At 40.8% G+C, this 20,078-nt stretch overlaps 1 protein-coding gene across 1 annotated transcript in view; it reads right to left on the bottom strand.

Annotated features, from left to right (window-relative positions):
* Positions 1–15,147, bottom strand: part of b4galnt4a (beta-1,4-N-acetyl-galactosaminyl transferase 4a) — a 407,281-nt gene extending 392,134 nt beyond the window's left edge. The window contains exon 1 of the mRNA XM_056452299.1: positions 14,793–15,147. Coding sequence (XP_056308274.1) covers positions 14,793–14,934 — 142 coding nt within the window. The 5' untranslated portion in view covers positions 14,935–15,147. The remainder of the gene's footprint in view (positions 1–14,792) is intronic.
* Between the last annotated feature and the right edge of the window lie 4,931 nt (positions 15,148–20,078).

The following is a 20,078-nucleotide window of genomic DNA, read 5'->3' as shown; positions in this document are numbered from 1 at the left end:
GCTTTCTTAACTCACCCATATCCCAGGCTGGCCTGTTCGGCGACACTGGTGGTGAATTCGCCCAGGAATTCACGCCGGTGATAGAGCAGTCGGAGGCGATGGGCGAGGTCTCTATCGGCGGGATTGTATGACCGCTCCCCCCCGCCGAGCCATCCACATCCACTGCTTTTTCGCCGAGGACGCCCGCCCGCAGCTTTGCTTCGCCGCCCCCGCCTGCGCCTCCGGCCACGCGGCTGCGCCGAGCATCGCGCCGGCAACCAGCGTCCCCCGCCCAGGGCGCCGCTAAGTTCGGTAAAACGGACCGCGAAGCGTCCCTGAGGCGGGCCATCTGGGGAGGAGGGAATTTGCTCTTTCCCCGCTGGAGGGCGGGGCACGTTATTTAAAGGCGTAAAAAAAAAAAAAAAAAAAAACCGCCATCAAAATCCTCAGTGAAAGAGCACTTTTCCCCTCCTCCGGATGTGACAGCCCGAACACTGCCAGTCTGGGACGCTATGCCTTCCAGCTCGCAGGATCGGTGCATTTCGCCAATGGCTCATGGAGCACGAGAGAACGGTCTCCTTTCTCTCCACTCCCAGCCCCTCTCCTGGAGTTTGAGTGCGAGACGAGAACATCTCCTCTCCTGCTCTCCTGTGGGACCCCAGCGCTCCCCGGATGAGCCCACTCACTCCACGCTGCCCCGCCGCTGGCACGTCAGCGATCGTGCGGGTGGGACCATTTGCGGGGGCTCTGCCTGCCTGTTAGCGCGGGCCAGCCCATCGCAATGGCTCATCCATACGACCAGACTCGGCTATGCGATTCAGTTCGCTAAACGGCCTCCCAGGTTCACGGGCGACCAGGGTCAGTCCTGCGTCCGCCCCTGTCTTGCGAGAGGAGATTGCTGTCCTCCTGGCGAAGGATGCAATCGAGCCGGCCCTCCAGCCGAGATGGAGCGCGGGTTTTACAGCCCGCACTTCATCGTGCCCAAAAAAAAAAAAAAAAAAAAAAAAAAAAAGCGGTGGGCTATGGCTAATCCTATATCTGCACATTTTGAACCGCTGCCTTCACAGGCTGCGCTTCGGAATGCTTACGCAGATGCGCATCACGCGATACGTTCGTCCTCAGGATTGGTTTGCAGCAATAGATCTGAAGGACGCGTATTTTCATATCTCCACACTTCCACGCCACCGGCAGTTTTTGCGGTTTGCGTTTGAAGGTCGAGCGTGGCAATACAAGGTCCTCCCCTTCGGGCTCTCTCTGTCTCCGCGAGTTTTCACCAAGCTCGCGGGGGGTGCCCTCGCGCCCCTTCGGCTCGCCGGCATCCGCACGCTCAATTATTTCGATGACTGGCTGATTTTTAGCCCACTCTTGGGAGCAATTGATTATGCACAGAGACAAGGTGCTCCGGCACCTCCGCCCGTTGGGGTTTCAGGTCAACCGAGAAAAGAGCAAGCTCGCCCCCGTGCAGAGCATCTCCTTTCTCGGGTTGGAGCTGGACTCGATCACTATGGAGGCGCGCCTCTCACGAGAGCGCGCCGAGGTAATGCTGAACTGTCTGAGAGAGTTCGACAGGAAAAAAAGTGGTCCCCCTGAAATTATTTCAGAGGCTCCTGGGGCATATGGCATCCGTAGCCGCGGCCACGCCGCTCGGATTGCTCCATATGAGACCACTACAGCATTGGCTTCACGATCGGGTCCCCAGACGCGCATGGCACGCGGGCCCACACCGAGTGACTGTCACTGCGCTGTGTCACCGCACCCGCACCCCCTGGAAAGGACCCCTCCTTCCTACAGGCCAGTGTGCCCCTAGGTCAGGAGTCCAGGCAGGCTGTCGTTTCGGCAGATGCCTCCAGTATGGGGTGGGGGGGCCGTGTGTAGCGGGCATGCTGCTGCGGACCTGTGGAGGGGAACCCAGCTGCATTGGCATATCAACTGCCTAGAGCTGTTGGCAGTGTTTCTCGCTCTGCGCCGCTTTTTACCGGTGTTGAGGGGGCAACACGTGCTGGTCAGGACGGACAGCATGGCCGCGGTAGCGTATTCCATCCGGATGGGGGGTATACGCTCCCGCTGCATGTCTCAGCTCGCTCGCCGTCTGCTCCTCTGGAGTCATACGCGGCTGAAGTCGCTGCTTGCTATTCACACCCCAGATGGGCTCAACCGTGCGGCCAACAGGCTCTCACGGCAGCTCCTTCCCCGGGAGAATGGCGACTCCACCCCGAGTCATGCGTAAGTATGCACTCCCCCCAGTGAGCCTACTCGCGCAGTTTCTGTGCAAGGTCAGGGAGGACGAGGGGCAGGTCTTGCTAGTTGCGCCCCTGGCCCAACCGGACCTGGATATCAGAACTCTCCCTCCTCGCGACGCCCCCCCTGGCGAGTCCCTTTGAGAGAGGACCTACTCTCTCAGGGACAGGGCACCATCTGGCACCCTCGCTTAGTTCTGTGGAACCTCCACGTGGGGTCCATAAGACGCGACGAGGAAGACTTAGGTAACCTACCGGTGGCGGTGGTTAATACCATCACTCAGGCTAGTGCACCCTCTACGAGGCATGCCTACGCCCTGGAGTGGAGTCTATTCACTGAGTGGTGCGCTTCTCGCCGAGAAGACCCCCGATCTTGCCAGATCAGTGTTGTGCTTTCTTTCCTTCAGGACAGGTGGAGCGAAGGCTGTCGCGCTCCACACTGAGGGTTTACGTGGCCACCATCTCCGCTCATCATGGTGCGTGGATGGCGGCACCGTGGGGAGGCATAACCTCATCATCCAGTTCCTCAGAGGTGCGAGGCGGATGTTTTCCCCCGCCCCCCTCTCATACCCTCTTGAGATCTCGCGGTAGTGCTACGAGCCTACGTGGGGATCCCTTCGAACCACTCGACTCAGTATCCTTGAGATTTCTGTCCTTGAAGACAGCTCTGCTGGTCGTGTTGGCATCGGTTAAGAGGGTTAGGTACCTGGAGGCATTTTTCGGTCAGTGACTCGTGCCTAGAATTCGGGCCGGCCTACTCTCACGTTGTCCTGAGACCCCCGGCCCGGCTATGTGCCCAAGGTTCCTACCACGCAGTTTAAGAATCAGGTAGTGAGCCTGCAAGCGCTGCCCGCGGAGGAGGCAGACCCAGCCCTTTCATTGTTGTGTCCTGTTCGCGCTTTGCGAATATATGTGGACCACACTCAGAGCCTTAGATCCTCTGACCAGCTCTTTGTCCATTACAGTGGTCGGCAGATGGGAGGTTGGCCCACTGGATAGTGGATGCCATCTCCCTCGCCTTTGGGCCAGGGTGAGCCGTGTCCCCCGGGGGTGAGAGCGCACTCCACTACGGAGCATCGCATCCTCCTGGGCGTTAGCACGCGGCGCCTCTCTGACAGACATTTGTAGAGCTACGGGTTGGGTGACACCCAATACATTTGCAAGGTTACAATCTGCGAGTGGAGCCGGTTTCCTCAAGGGTATTAGGCAACCCTTGGTGATTGAGGAAACAATTCGGTTGAGGTGTCGAAACATGCTTGCTGCGCCACTCTCCCTAACCCGGAGATACGTGCGCTTTTTCAGCTTTGTCAGTTTAGTTCCCCATTTCTTTGGCGAACCCTGCAGAGTTCCTCCGAGGCCCCCAGCACCTGACTCAGCGGAGGAGTCAGGTGTTGGCCCGTTACGTTGTCGGCATGCCCGCTGGTCAGCCCGCGTTCTGGGTATAGGTGCCTGCTATGTGTGATCCCCGCTGGCGATCCCATACGTTCACTCAGCCACGGTATAGTCCCCCCTTCTAGGGCAGGCTCGTGTCTTCCCTCCCCGCTAACCATCCTTATGCAAGGACTCCCCATCTCTGGGCTAGTCCATAGGTTGTCACCAGGTCTCCCCTCTGGGTAACAGTGAGCTCCGCAGCGTCCTCCCTATCGGGACTAACGCTTTCTCAACGTACTGTCGTATCAAACCTATTTTTACTGGGTTATTGCGACTCCCCGAAAAACATAACTGTTCTGAACAGGTAAGTGAGGGCCAGGGGACACGTTGGAAGACTGTGTCTCGGGCCGTGGTAGGGTGCGCTCGCTCTACTGCGTGGCACACCCTTCGCCAGGGACGTAGTAAGGTTCTTTCGTTGTGGCGTTTTCCATAGATTTCCCCATAGTGGAAGTTTCCACATAGCATTGGAGTTCCCCATCCGAAGGGGAACGCTACGGTTACTAAAGTAACCCTTCGTTCCCCGAGGGGGGGAACGGAAATGCTATGTTCCTTCGCCACAACGATTGTCCCTTAGCTGTTGAGCATGAAAGTCTCTTCAGCTAGAAAAGGATGTTGAGCATGGCACTGGCTGCGTCTTTATAGCATGACTGATTGTCATTAACGCCAGCTGTGCACGCTGACGCTGCCAACTCATTGGCATTTCATTGGCCCGTTTTATACTCTTTCAGATGATTGGATTCTGACGAAATCCCCATAGTGGAAGTTTCCACATAGCATTTCCGTTCCCCCCCTCGGGGAACGAAGGGATTACTTTAGTAACCGTAGCGTTTTCAATGTGGTTTTGGACACAATATTGTGAATAGGCTCATACAGATTTAACCTGAAACATACAGAACAAGCACTGATCTACAATAGATAAGTGATTACAAGCCGCGCTGGTAATTACAACTTTTAACGCACAATTAATAGATATTTTGCAAACTACACAAAATGATGCAACAATTTTAATTACACTTAAATGTTATGATAGGGAGGAAGAAACTAGTCCATATGAACTGCACACAGTAACTGACAAAGTCCCAACATATTAGTCTCTGCTGCTCCTTCCTTTATTAGCAAAAAAATCTGAAGAATAGCAGGAACAAACACAGCACTAGGTTGGCTATACTGTGGTATTGTTGTAAAGATTAACTTACCCTTCAACCCTATTCCCCTGAGCCGAATCCTCATCTGTCAGTGAACATCATCTTCGCTTATAATCAGTCCTGTGATTGCCTGTGCTCTGCTAGTGTCTGAAGGGAAAGGCACGTTCACGTTTTACCAGATCGGGCACTACATGTTTAGTGATGTACCATATCGGCGTTGACGAAATTTAGGCAAAGATCCAAACTCAACACGATTCATTTATTCAACTCTGAGTCGACTACTTTGTTAAAGAATCAATAGTTTTAAACACAGTGCACTTTTGGATTTAAATCTCAGCTGGATGTGTTCATTCACTTGGATGTGTCATTTTCAAAAACACATATTAGGAGCTCTTTAAATACTTGTAAATCTGAATGCTTTGATGAAATCTGAACACTACCTTGTTTTTTGAACGCAAGCTTTTCAAAGTATACTCATTGACTGAGGTCAGATGCACATCCACTGGATGCATGCACTATTTCACTCTTTTAATGGGGTCAAAACACATGCACTGTCAGTATATAAGAGGCTGACATCAATGATGTGCTGATAATATACTGTAAATTATGTCACACAGACCACCAAAAGGTCAAAGCAGAAACAATGAAGGGGAAGTATTGACCTTATTCTTTCACATATGAGCAGGGGCAGCTATTTGAACCTTACTGGCTCAGGACTTCCAGTCTTATTCATTTACAGTGATTGATATTTAGCCATTAAAAAAACACTTGTATTTTCTTATTATATTATTTTTATATATAGCCATATACACAAATAGTTTGAGCAAGTAGTTAGACAGTTAACTGATGTTTATTATTCCTAACACACAAATAGTTTGAGCAAGTAGTTAGACAGTATTATTCCTAGTCATTTCCACATATTATTACTCCTAGTCAATACCCCATAAACCAGGGGTGCCCAAAGTTTTTCATATAAAAGACCAAAAATCAAATATCATTGAGAGTTGTGGGCCGAAGGGTTCTTGCACCTTTTCAAACTTCAAATTCCAGAACCTAATAACCACGGTAAATTACGTTTATATATGCTGTATGTACTTTTTCACAATTAATCCATTGAGCTATTTTAAAAAAACACAATATGACATTTCAACTCAAATTGTTCAATACTTTGGAGCATAGATTTATTGGGATAGTTCACCCAAAAATGCTAAAAAATAAAAATAAAAAAAGTTCAGTTATTGGATGAAGTATCTTTTAAGTTTGGTCGCTTTCTACCTAAAATTTGATGTCTCAAAAAATTAGCTTACAGTCACATTTTGTTTGGGTGTAGTACCAAACTTTCATTACCAGTCGTTCATGATATTTTCATCTGCATTGCTATTCAAAATTCATGTAACAATGAAATCCTTGAATTGCCGAGAATATTCTTGCTGCAAATTAATGAACTGTTCCTATGTCAAATGTCAACTGTCAACAAATTGGAAACCACAGTTTTCAAGCTTTCATTAATATACTTTTTTTTTTCTTTTTTTTTTTATTTACTTTATATTACTTTATGTTAGGACTAAGGTTACTGTTATAACTGTATGCAAATGTCCCACCTGTCAAAGGGTGACAGTTAAGGGGTTAAAGGAAAACATGTTTAATGGTTGAAAATGTATCACCTCTCTGTAAGTAGTCTTGACACTTTATATAACCTATATATAAATGACAAAATAATCATCAGACAGATAAATACAATTTCTATAAACACTGTGTAAAATAGGGAAAAAAAATCTGCCTTCTTCTTATCTTGAGCAGCCCTCACATGCATGGCGTGCAGTACACAATGAATAACTTGAATGGCAAGGAAATGCCCTTTAGACTGTTGAGTTTTAGAAAAAAAAAATATGAAAATGAAAATAGTGCAAAAATGAAACTGCACTGAACAAATTTAGTGCAAAAATAATAACTAGCTTTTTCAGGATTAGGCCAAACATAAAATAACCTAATATTTGCAAACGTCATCTTAATAACAGTATCGTTCTTTTGATAAACTGCAATATTAGTTTAGTCTCAGTGAATGCAGGCCCTTTCGCGATGGTGAACGCGCTGCAATTGACAACATTCATGATGATGAAATGAAGGATTAAATAAACATCTCGTGCTTAAAATGTGTGGCAAACACTGTACCTGCAAAGCAAACTCCCTCAGGCTTTACAGTGAATGGCTTCAGTTATTTTTCATAGCAGACTTTAACCCACTGGAAGTCTTTTATGCACTCTTCGAAAAGTGTAAATGGTGGATAACATTCACACATGATCACTGATCAGATGTGCCATTATCTGTAACTTCAGGGTGGTTTGTAAAACTAACATCTGTCACTGTTGTTTCATTCTCTCGTACTTGGACCTTCACATTTTCCGCGGCCTGCAGCTCCCAGTCATTTGAAGGAAAGCGTTTGACTGAGTGATTACAAGCTGATATTAAGCAATCCATTCGCGTTCAGTTCAAGAGCAGTGGGCCAGTCAAGATAGAGCTTTAAGGCAGCACAGGCATTCCGGGCTTTGTTTACTGCAGCAAGTTGACATGACGACAAACTATTTTAAACTATTCCGGAGCGCTGCGTTTGGGTGATTTAGGTGCAAACATGCATTTTGCGTTAATGTCTCCTAAATCTGCGCATTTCGTTGAACGAATTTCGAGCCCTGCAATTTCAAATTCAAGCAGGTTTCAAACACTTTGTTCAAAATCCAAGCCACTTTTCTAACCTTGAAAACATATATTAAATATCAAGCATTTTCGAGGATTTCAGCACATGTCCGAACCCTGTAAATATACCAAACTATATTACATTAAAGTTGCCATGGGTAATTTCCTAATTTATCAGAAACATTACTTTAAAATCGTATTAACATATTGCAGTTTGACATTTAAAATGATAACTTATTGCAATAAAAGCAAAAAACAATCACATTTATAACACAGTGGAGTTCAATGCTGAATACACTAGTCAAGCAGAATCTGCCTTTGCCTTGATTTGTCCTCTATCCATCGAGTGACAGTATGTGCATTTAAACTCAATCTGATTTATTTACACCATTTAATTAAAACTTTCATTTTAGTTTAGCTTTAACATTAAAACAAACAAACTACAAACAAAAGGTTACATTAGATTAGAAATGACAATATCTAATAATCTTTCACCATTCTAACTCTCTTCAATAAAAGGATGGCGGGCCAAATCAAAGTTTACCATGGGCCAACTTTAGCCTGCGGGCCTCAGTTTGGGCATCTCTTCCATAGACAAATGGATCGTGTCATGTTTAATGAATCGTTAAACATGACAAATAGCATCACAAAATCACATGGCTTTACAATAATGGATGAAAAAACAGAGACTTGTTTTGTTTGGCTTGACTGAATCTTTCCCCCTTTGGTGTGGATATTTTGGGCAGGTATGAATGCAGAAATCACACTCTAGTTCACACCAAACAAAGGGTGCAAGACCAAGATGAAGAGGTGGTCTCAATTTGTTTCCAAAAAAAACTATGGTATGCTTTAAGTCCCCATGAAATCAAAACTCTTCTTATTTGCATATTCATATAGTAGTTCTTGTTTTAAACGTTGTATCTGTGCACTTCATTACTTAGTAAAAAGGGCAGGCAAATCAATGGTATGCCTTGTTTATGCTTTGAATTTATCCATTTGTCAGTTTTCTTTCATTTTGTTTGCAATGCCCATCTTTCAACGATCCAATCGGGTTTCAATGAACGAAATCATGCACAGTCCTACTATGTTTCTCATTTCAGGACCATTTCAGGTGTATGTATGTCACAATATCGGAAAAAAGGACGGTCACCTTTATCAGGCTTATGTTTCCACTGCCAAAGGGTATCAATGCTACCCTTTTGGTGGGTGTGGTCTATGACAAAAAGTTTAAGTCGACATCATTCTTGCTCGAGGAAATGTCAAAGTAAAGCTGTACGGGTTGTTTACATATCATATGAGAAGCACTTCTCACAAAACAGAGGCTTTATACACATAAATACTTTTACAAACCTTTCAATGAACAAGATTTGATTATAACTGCAGATCAATGATCAAATCGAAATAGCCTACTGTAATGTTTGTGGTTATATAAAATAAATAAATAAATAAATAAATAAATAAATAAATAAATAAATAAATAAACGCAACATTTATGAACACATACAGCCCCTTACAGTTGCTGACATGTTACCAATTACAGAAAAACTACAAACCTCTCATCTGTATCTTTAATCTTCACCAGCACATGTAACCTCTTATTCTTCATTTTCTTTTCGGCTTAGTCCCTTTATTAATCTGCGGTCGCCACAGCAGAATGAACCGCCAACTTATCCAGCATATGTTTTCGGATGCCCTTCCTGCTGCAACCCATCACTGGGAAACATCCATACAGACTCATTCACAGACATACACTATGGACAATTTAGCTTACCCAATTCACCTATAGCGTATGTCTTTGGACTTGTGGGGGAAAACGAAGCACCCAGAGAAAACCCATGCGAACATGGAGAGAACATGCAAACTCCACACAGAAATGAAAACTGACCCAGCTGAGGCTTGAACCAGCACCTTTCTTGCTGTGAGGCGATCTTGCTACTCACGGTGCCACCGTGACACACCATGTAACCTCTTAGAAGGTAAGTAAAGTTAGAAAGTAGTAATAGTCCAAAAGGTGATGATGATAGTAAAACAAGGCAGTTTGTTATTTCAAATATAGCGAGAAAGTGAAGAAAATGCAGTGAAGTGAGGCTCTCTTAAAAAAGGCAATAAAAGGGTAAAATAAAAAAAAGAGAAAAGAAAATCCGACCTCCGCATTTTAATTTGCAGAGACTTCACACAAAAAAAGTTCAACAGTGAGTCCGCCAGCTTTCAGAAACTTAAACAAAACAACAAGCATAACGTCCCGGGATTATTGCTCAGCATTTAGCTCTACTTATCTGTGGCAAAATGTTCGATTGCAAATTTCCATGCTTCGTTCGCGTCGGTGAAAAGCTTCTCTCCTTCAAAAGCTGCCCGGCGTTTGACCACAGCCGGGGAATAGTCTCTGAAGATCTGAATGGGGCGACCGTTAAAGGTTAATTTTCACTGTGATGACTCTTTTCGCATGATGTTTTCCATGGTATGGCCAAAGTGTATCCAAGCAATGAATTGCCGCGGTGGGTCACTGTCTTCCGGCCGAGCACGAAGAGCTCGGTGAGCGCAAATCTAGGACAGGCAGCTCATCTAATCCAAGCACCTCCATGAGCAGTTTAGCCACAAACTCTCTGGCACCTTGGCCGTTTTTCATTCCTTCTCGGATTCTCACAATTCTTATATTTTGCCTCTTTGAACGGCCCTCCAGATCAATAGTTAATTCTGACACCTTCTCAGACAGACTTTTAACTTCTGCTTGTAATTTCATGACAGCATCTGCCGAGGATGTAGCATTCTGTTAAAGATGTTCGAGAGTTGCACAGTGCTCATTTATGGTTAGCTGTATTGCATCGAACTTTGTATCAATTTTCTTTTCCAGCGTCGCAATCTCTCTTTTCATACTTTCTTTAATGTCAGTTTTAACCTTGAGCATCTCCACTCGGAGAGATTCAATTGCAAGCAGCACCGGGTTGTTACTTGCTATTGAGCTGGTCTCTTCCAACGCGCCCCCGCTCTCGGCCGAGCTTTCTCCCTCAGCGACATCTTTCTTTCCTGTTTTCTTCGACTGCATTTGTAAACACGCAAATTGCAACGTATATTGAACGTATGCAACACTATAAAGGATTAGAGAGCACTGACGAGCTTTTTGTTGTCTTGTTTTTACAAAATTTGAGTGAAAGTCAGCGGAGCTACACAACCAACGTGTTAATCCATCGTCTACCCGGAAGTCTCCTTCCCAGTTCAAGTTCTGATACAAGTTTTTTTACTTATCAGGGCTCGAAATTAACCTTTATTCTTGGTAGCACCGGTGCTCTTAACTTCAAAAATGTAGGCGCACAAGACAAAATTTTCTCACACCCAACAAAAATGATGAGCACCATTACTACATGCTTTATATTAACAGATTTATTGCATTTGAAATCAACACTAATGACAAACAAACTAACAAACAAAAATTTGCATGCGCCCACCAGTCCTGCATGCACTGCTTGAAGTGAATGAGATGCACAGAGTTAACGATAGTAAATGTGTTCTCATGGGTGCTGTCTGATATTGCACAGACAATATTGACATATAACTTATTATTTGCATACGTCATCTTAATAGCAGTAACTGTCTTTTCATGAGCTGCAATATTAGTTTAATCTCAGTCTATGAGACAACATCGTAATGATTGAATTTAAGATTAAATAACGTTAGAACATCTCGAGCTGAATGTGTAGATGTAGCAAACACTGTTACCTGAAGACTCCGTCCCACCAGCTTTACAGTGAATGCTTTAGTAATTTTCATAGCGGACTTTAACCACTGGAAGTCTTTTATCCACTCTTCGAAAAGTGTAGATTATGGATTAACATTCACCACATGATCACTAATAAGATGTGCAATTATTTGCAACTTTAGATGGTTTCTAAAACTAAATCTGTCAGTGTTGTTTTTATTCTCTCATCTTTGGTGCTTTACATTTTCATGGTTGTAGCCAAAGTCCCTTTAAGGCAAGTCATTTCACTCTGTGACCATCTTTGAAACACCTCTCGGGCAGTATGCTAGGGCATTCTGTTTGAATGGGGAAGCATCAAATTTTTAAAAAGTACTTGCCAAACTTACGATTACATTTCATATTAGGAATCACCAATAAAATTAAACAACAACTGTCTGTTTAGTTTCATTTCTAAATCACACAAAATCTGCAAAAACTCACGTCTGGTCCGAGCCCCTCCCCCGGAGAATTGTCATTCTATAGCGATCGCTGATTGGCTCCTGTACTAGAAGGCGGGCTTTATTAGCCCTATAGCGATCACTGATTGGCTCCTGTACTAGAAGGTGGGGCTTCATTCACCATATTGACAGTTACACTTTTCCCCATTCAAAAGTATACGAGTGACATGTCTTGTGCATTCTATAGTATTTGTTGTAGCTCGGCTCCCTGTCATCTGAACTGACAGCTGATATTAACCAATCCATAAACGTTCTGTTCTAGCGCAGTGGGCCAATAAGAAGAGCTTGAAGGCGGGACAAGCATTGTAGGCTTTGTTTACTGCAGCAAGTTGACATGTCAACTGTTTTAAACCATTCCTAAGTGCTGCGTTTGGTGCAAAGATGCATAATGCGTGAATGTCTCCTAAATCTAAATTTTATGCACTCGCACAAATGCTCCCAAATATATTTGGAGGTCGCATAGATAAAATTTCGGGTGCATATGCCACCAAAACGGTCGAAGTTTCAAGCCCTGCTTATGGATAAAGAAAGAAAAAGGGCTATGTGGTGTTTGGCTGTTCCGCATTTGTCTGAAGTAACTAGTCTACCATTACCACTGACATTCCAACATAAAGTAAAATCCAACAAAACAGAAACTATCAGTGAATGTTAATTCGCCAAACACATTAAATATTAAAATGCTGGCATGCTTTTTAAAGTGTTACAAGATGTAAACATACTGAAAGCTGAAATGTTAATTTTCCAATGAACTCTGCCTCGGTTTTCTTCAAAACCTCCAACTATTCCAGCATATGTTTTACGCAGCGGATGCCCTTCCAGTCTCAATCCTGTTCTGGGAAACACCCACACACTTTAGATTGGACCTAGAATGTTGGGAAAACCGGAGCACCCGGAGAAAACCCAAATGAACACCGGGAAAACATGCAAACTCCACCAAAAATGCCAACTGGCCCACCCGGGACTCGAACCAGCGACGGTCTTGCTCTGGGGTGACAGTGCTAACCACTGTGCCCCCGTGCCACCCTGCAGCTTATCAACAGTTTTCAAATCAGCCTTTTTTTGTGCAATTTGTGTACATTTCTGCTAGTAACACAGCAATGACACATTTCACCTAAGAATAAAAACAGCTGTGCATGTGGGAGCTGAGAAACCAATGACTCACAGTTCATTACCAAATCATGTTGTATTTAACAAGCAAAAATGTTAAAAATTATTCCCTGCCCACATCTTTGTTATAAAAATACATTCAAGTTTAACGGCTTCCAATGTAATTACATACAATATTTGCATGAGCGTGTGATGTATGGAACAGAATCAATGCCAAAAGAATTTAAATAAAAAGCTTGTCGAATAGCACTAATTGAAAAAAATATACATTGAAATAACAACTGCTTGCATTTTAATGACTTGAATTGTCGGTTTTGTAATTTAAGGTCCTGATATTGAACACAGCTGTATATTTATGCTGTGAATATTTCAATTTAAAACATAATTTCATACTTTAGTTCAATACTTCATATTCAACTTTCAAATTAACATTCAGTTCTGTTTGAAAATACAAAGTTTAATATTCAAAACACAATTTCAGTTCATTTTAGTTCAGTTCAAAAATTAGCTTCCATAATTTCAGTCGTTCAAATTCGATATCTGTGATACCGGAATGGGAGACGCTCACGAGGATGCGAAAGATCGCTGGATCACCTCTTGAGATTTGAGTAGTGAGGTTTACGTGATCCCCAGCTGGCTTTCATTACATTAGGGCAAATATAAATGTCCAAAACATCATTTACTCATTTTAGGCCTACTCAATCATTTTATTAGCCTACTTATAATGTCCAAGACTGATAATAGTATTAAATTCTACTTTTGTGCCGTAATTAGCTTTTTTCCTTACCTTGCTGGTTTAAAAATCTTAAATTGGTGCATCTCCACCTGCTACAATCTATTGAATCTGCTATCTGCAATCTATTGCTTTTCCTGCAGCTCTTGGATGTAACGTTGAATTTTAACAGCCAAATTTGAACCAAGCGAATTTTTGAATTGAAATAAAATGAACTGAAAATTGTCTTTTGAATATTATACTAGGTATTTTTAAACATAACTGAATATTTTGGAAGTGAAATCTGGAAGCTGAATATGAAATATTGAATTAAAGTATAAAATTGTGTTTTAAATTGAAATATTCACAGCTTAAATGAACAGCGGTGTTCAATTTCAGGACCTTAAATTACAAACTGACAATTCAAGTCACTAAAATGCAAGCAGTTATTAATTCAACGTATTATTTTTTTCATTTAGTGCTATTTGACAAGCTTTTTATTTCAATACTCTAGGCATTGATTTTGTTCCATAGTAGTGGGATGCATATGAATGACCTTCGAATTGCATAGGTAAGAAATTTTCAGAAACACACTTTCTGGTAATTCACACTTGATCAGAGAACTGGGAACCAAATTTCCCTGAAAGTTCACCACAGCAGACTTGCTCCTCTGAAATATCTGCTTGTCCATATCTGCACATTTTAGCACTCTCTAATAAAACCATCATGTTGTGAAATTCATTACTATTTAATTAAAAGAAAACAACACTTTTCATTTGAACATTTTATGTGCGAAAAAAGCTAATGCCTTCAAAATGCTGAAAATAAGTCTAGACTGCAAAAACAATACTTGATTCCACTCAAATGACATGAGGAATTGAGCTATCTTATCAGTTTTACAAATTTAAGTGGATTGAACGTAAAACAATTTAGCTGTCCCAAAAAACTTTAATAACTGAGTTATAAAAATAATAATAATAACTGTGCTTAATAACAAATGCCATTTTTGACTGTCCTGCGACACTTCTAAAATGCCAATTTTCATTCTGCAAGTTATTAAATGTGCTAAATACTGTTTTTAAACTCACTATCAATCTTTGTTAATTAAAGTTAATTATAAAACTGATAATTCAGCAGTTCTTTTACTTATCTTTCTCCACAGCTACTTTTCTCCTCATCCTTATAACAAGAATATTCAAAAATCCCTCAGAGAACACCAATTAACCAACTTCAAGTTAAATTAAATATTTAATACAGTCTAATAGAAATCACATAAACAATAATAATAAAGCACCTTACCTTTCCCATAGTTGAAATGGAGTTTAATGGATTTGCCCTGGTTGATGTGCAGGTACGTAAACCATACTGCAAAAGTAAGCAGCACCAGCAGCAGCAGAAGTTTGAACTGTTTTCGTATTTTCTTCACAGGGAATCGCAGCATTTTCGCAGCTGCAGCATCATCAGCAGCAGCAGCGGCAAAAAAAAAGAGACTGTCAGCTGCTCCTCAAGTCTGGTGCTTTAGAGGCAGACTCCTGATGTCACAATGTCATGTTTCCAACAGCAGCATCAGATTTGGTATCGACAGCAACTGCTGTCTGCTGTTCACAATCTATAAGCGATCCTAATATCTCAAAGACATATTTATAGTTTGTAAATTCGGTTGCTTCTTGGTTTGGCACTATTAAAAAAAAGATTCATCTGTATTACAGCTGCAAAGATTAAAAAGCGAGCTGCTTCTCAGTTTGGTCTGGTTCAAAGACAAAATCCTCAAGCTTAACAGGTTTCAGTATCTAAACTTGTAATAATTTGCTGAAATCAGTGTTTCAGAATCATCATACAGCTCTGTATGATTTACAAGACATGCCACTGTTGCACTGTGAAAACTCCTGATCCTGTTTACCTCAAACAAGTTTTTAAAGCAAATAGTCCAGTAAATGATTTTAGTGTAGGCGGACAGGCAAAGAAAAGAGCAGCGGGCTGTTAATCTTGTGAAAGCCGCTCTGACAGCAGTCCAGCCACTCCAGAGAAGATCATCCTCTGGATTTAAAGCTTTCGCTCAAATGACCAGTCTCTTTTAACACTGTCTTTGCATTTAATTAACTATAAACAACCCAATCTAACTGCAGACCCCATACTTCCTGTGATCAGGAACTAAGTGCATTTTTGATTTTGTAGGGGTATCCAAATCACCAATGAGAACTATAAAACTGATCTAAACTTGGCCACATTAGCTAACGAAATCACAAAATTTTTCAAAAAAACAACTCATAGCATAGCATTATGCATTGTACAATCTCCTAACATATTTGTTTTAAATAATTTATTTTTAAAATCACTTCTTTATAAGTAATTAGTTTCAAAGTGGTTAGAAAGTGTTATGAATTTATCACAGCATGGAATACGTCACGTTGGCAGCCCTTTGAATAAATAATAATAATAATTGAGACTTTGAAATAGCCGTAACCATAAAGGGATGAGTTAACTGTCATAACGTAAAATGAAAATAAACATAAAACTCTTTAGATTTAAGCTACTAGGTCTAATTAAATTAGCATTTCTTGTGGCTGCACTGATTTCGTATTTAATGCAATTTAAACATAACACAACTGGTGTCTTATCGCACTGCGATAATGGAAAAACATGCTGTTTATGTCCTCGGATATTATTTTCCCGGGCTCGTGAAATCAGAACAGCCGAGAGTGAAGAATCACGTTTATAGGTGAGCCGTTCGTGCACCTGCTATCCATCCATAAGTGCACGCGCAACTTATTCGCTTTCGGAAATGTACACGAACCGCACGCATTCAACCGCTCAATCCACAGTAAGCAGAAAACCATAAGCATATAAACAATAACATTGCTCTATTGGTGTCCGTAAGCTCCAATGCCGCTAGCTGCATCTGACATTTTGATTCCACTAACGTTAGTGCGCTCCGCAAAACAAACGTTTTGTTTCGGCGATGATGCGATAGACCAGTCTCTGCACGCGGATCCAGTCTGATGTTGTCACGCCTTTAGTCAGATAGAGTATTTAGCAATAAATCCCACAAGCTCCGCTTCCAGTCCTGCGATGTGCTCGACTCTCGATCCCCGCGTTCAACTGAGCATCCATGACGCTTCCAGGGAGCGATGTTACGAATCCTACTATTGCGCGGGATGAGCTTATGAATTATTTAAAGCAGCATGTTGACGTTCAGTCCCTAGGTTCATTAATATTCATCACTTAAGGATTTCTAATGTAAATCCAGCCTGGCTTACTGGCCGAACGTCCCATCGCGTAATTAATATTCATAAGCCCCCGCCGTCGACATAGTACGGTTAGGAAATTCGCTGCTGGGCAACCGAACTTGGGTGGAGCCGTTACAGGCAGTATGGACGCCCAACCATCAACGGAGATCCAGCGCAATAGATTATTATTGGAAGAGCTCCCGTGACGAAGGGCATAAAATGATAATAAATAAATCAACGTTTAATCGTTTGCTGCGATGATCCGGCGATGATCTCACGTTTTTATTTCTTGTTTTCATATTTGTAATGCATTTAGGTCCTATATTTTAGCATTTTGCTAGCATTTTTAGCACTGTTACATGAATCTTCATGATTATTTCTCTTCAGTTGTTGCTACTCTGCTCCTCTTCAGTTGTTACTCCGCTTCAGAGATATATAAACTTTGACTTTATGCTAAAGAAAAAAAGAAAGGGAAATTTGTAATGCATTTTAGCACCTACTACTTTAGCATATTGCTAGCATTTTTAGCACTGTTAGTGTGAATATTCATGAATACCCTCTTCAGCTGCTGCTATCCCCCAACAGTCAACTTTAAAACCCAACAGTAAACTTTATCAAATGAAATGATTGTAGTTTACTCAAAACTCAAAATTGACTAAAAGTTAATTCTTCTCATTTGAAAAGAGTTTTGAACACAGTGTTAAAGGTAATGAGATACTTAAATACTTCATTACTTCAACTTAAATGGAGTAAGTTCACACTGTTCAAATGGATTAGTTTTTTTTAACTCAAATAGTTTGTAGCAATCTGTTTCGTCAAACAGTTTTGAGTTGCCTTAACTTATTAGGTTTTACAGTAATCAGTTGTTTTAAGTTCTCTTCATTTATTGGGGTTTACTGTGCTCAAATTGCTTTGTTTACACAAATGGATTAAGTTCACAGAACTCATTAGGATTAGTTTTTGAACTTAAATGGTTTGTTGAAATCGGTTTCCTCAAATAGTTTGAGTTACCTTGAATTTTTGGGTTTTACAATGTATAGTACGTATATAGAACATGTGTAACGAACACATTAAAATAAAGTGTTACCCATAATTTAATTCAAAAATGTTGTCTTGATATCAAAACCTGAATATAACTGTATATTTCAAAAAACAAATGTTCTAAAAAAATTATTCGATGTAAGCTCCTCATTTAAATGTTTGGACTTATCTAATACTCTTAATGAATGCTCAGTGTCAGCAAGGCTGTGAGAAAACTGCTGTCAGGACACCGATAGATACATCACAAAACCACTTCCTGTAGTCATCTGGGATATAAACTGACTCGGCTTTCAAGGAAACTCAACTTCAGAGTCATAAGTTGACTGGGTTTGCATGGGAACCGTTATTGTGGTTTCAGTTTCTAATGAAATGTGAACATCGAAGACGCAAATATGACATATAATCGTTTAATGAGGCCAAGAGGTCTCTTTTAAGTGGCTTGTTAAAAAAAGGAATCCCTTAGTCAATTTTGCTGACAATTTATAAGTAAAGTTTGCTATGACGCTCCTGTCTGACAAACAAACAAAAATGAAGTACCACAGGAAAATGAATCCAGCATACTGATTTTGCTAATTGCCTAATTAGTCAAAAGAATGAGATTAGGCTGTTAGTATCAAACAAATATTTTCGCTGTGGGCATATTTTGCCGATACCAACAGAGTTGAAAACAAAGCCTTCAAAAAACATATCTGCTGCTTAATAAAGCATAAAGCCACACGGAGAGCAAAACATTAGGCTAGATGCCATCATTTTGATTGCATAAGAACTAGCTGGTTCCACTTAAAGGGACAGATCACCCAACATTTATTCATTCTCATGAGTTTCTTGCTTCTGTTGAGCACAAAAAGAAGATATTATAAAGAAAGCTGAAAACCTATCACCATTGTCTTCCATAGTACTATGGAAGTCAATAGTTACACGTGTTCAAGATTTTCAAGATGTTCAAAAAGCTAGGGCTTGGCCGATAAATCAGTATCCTTGTCAGTAATGATAATAAAAGATTTGGTGTGAGTTTCAGTCTGAAGCGCTATAGTTTTATTAAAATGTGTCCGCTGAGTGTGCCTAGGTTATAATAGTTTTGGATTTTTCATTAGTTTTAGTTTTTATTTAGTTTTGACTTTTTGTTTTTCAAATTCAATTTTAATTACTTTTTAGGGGTAGATTTACTAGTTTTTTATAAGTTTGTTTTTTGAAATTGCCTAGTTTGAGTTTAGTTTTTGTTAATTTCAGTATTAGTTTTATTTTTTTCTAAATTAGGAGATTTTTTTTAGCAAGATTCAAAATCATCAGAAGAAATATTGTATAATAAAAACTCAACCATACATTTCTTGAAACATGTATTCAGAGGACACATGGCCACTATCATACCACTACCATCTAGGCATGGACTGGTATAAGATTCTGACGGTGTGATAACCTTGAATAAAAATATCACGGTTTCACGGTATTGTGACTACTGCTCTAAAATAATTTCTTTTTAATTTTTTAAGCATTAACTCTACATTAATAAACGTTAGTAAGCAGTTTATAACTGCAGCTACAAATGCTGTATTCTTAATAATTGTACTTTCATACTAAATGAAGTATTACATTATTTACAAAACAGTTTTTAAGCATAGTTGGTGGTTTTTAAAGATCTTTCAGAATGAGTAAACAAATGATTATTAAACTATTCAAATTAACATTCAATTATGGTATTATTCAGGCAAATACTAATAGTTAATTTGTATGTTAATAAATGCTTTATTAAGTCAACTTCATTCAGTTTTGTGACCTAATCTAAAGTGAGGACTATTTATGCCTTATAAATCCCTAACAATGACAATTAAAGGGTCAGTTAAATTCTAAACAGGAAAAAAGAAAATAAACGACTTTATTCATTTCTATTCATTTGAAGATACACAAATGAAACTGTATCAAATAAAAATAAATCTTTGCAACCTTATCTAAATAAAATTATTGTGCAGTTTAAATATTGCGTCCTATTATATTGTTTAATTATTATATTGTTGTTGTTGTTTTACCAATTTTATGTAATATTTGGACACTAAATTTTACAGTAATTTTATTTCTTTAGATAAGATTGCAAAGATGGATCGTTCACTTGATACTGAGCCTTTAATTGTCATTTATAATGGCTTTATAAAGCATAAATAGTCTATAAGTTCTAAAACCTTGACTTTTTGAAACCGCGGTATACCTTGATAACGGACATTAGCAATCCTAATTCAGTCAGGTAGAACATCACCATGATCTGAAAAGTTTCCTACAATTACGTTTTGCAACCCAACTGAAGCATGATTCACTTATTTAAATT

This window comes from Danio aesculapii, chromosome 25 (assembly GCF_903798145.1).
Source record: "Danio aesculapii chromosome 25, fDanAes4.1, whole genome shotgun sequence".
Classification (NCBI taxonomy): domain Eukaryota; kingdom Metazoa; phylum Chordata; class Actinopteri; order Cypriniformes; family Danionidae; genus Danio; species Danio aesculapii.
Note: the sequence above shows the minus strand (reverse complement) of the source record. Positions and strands in the feature narration are given on the sequence as shown.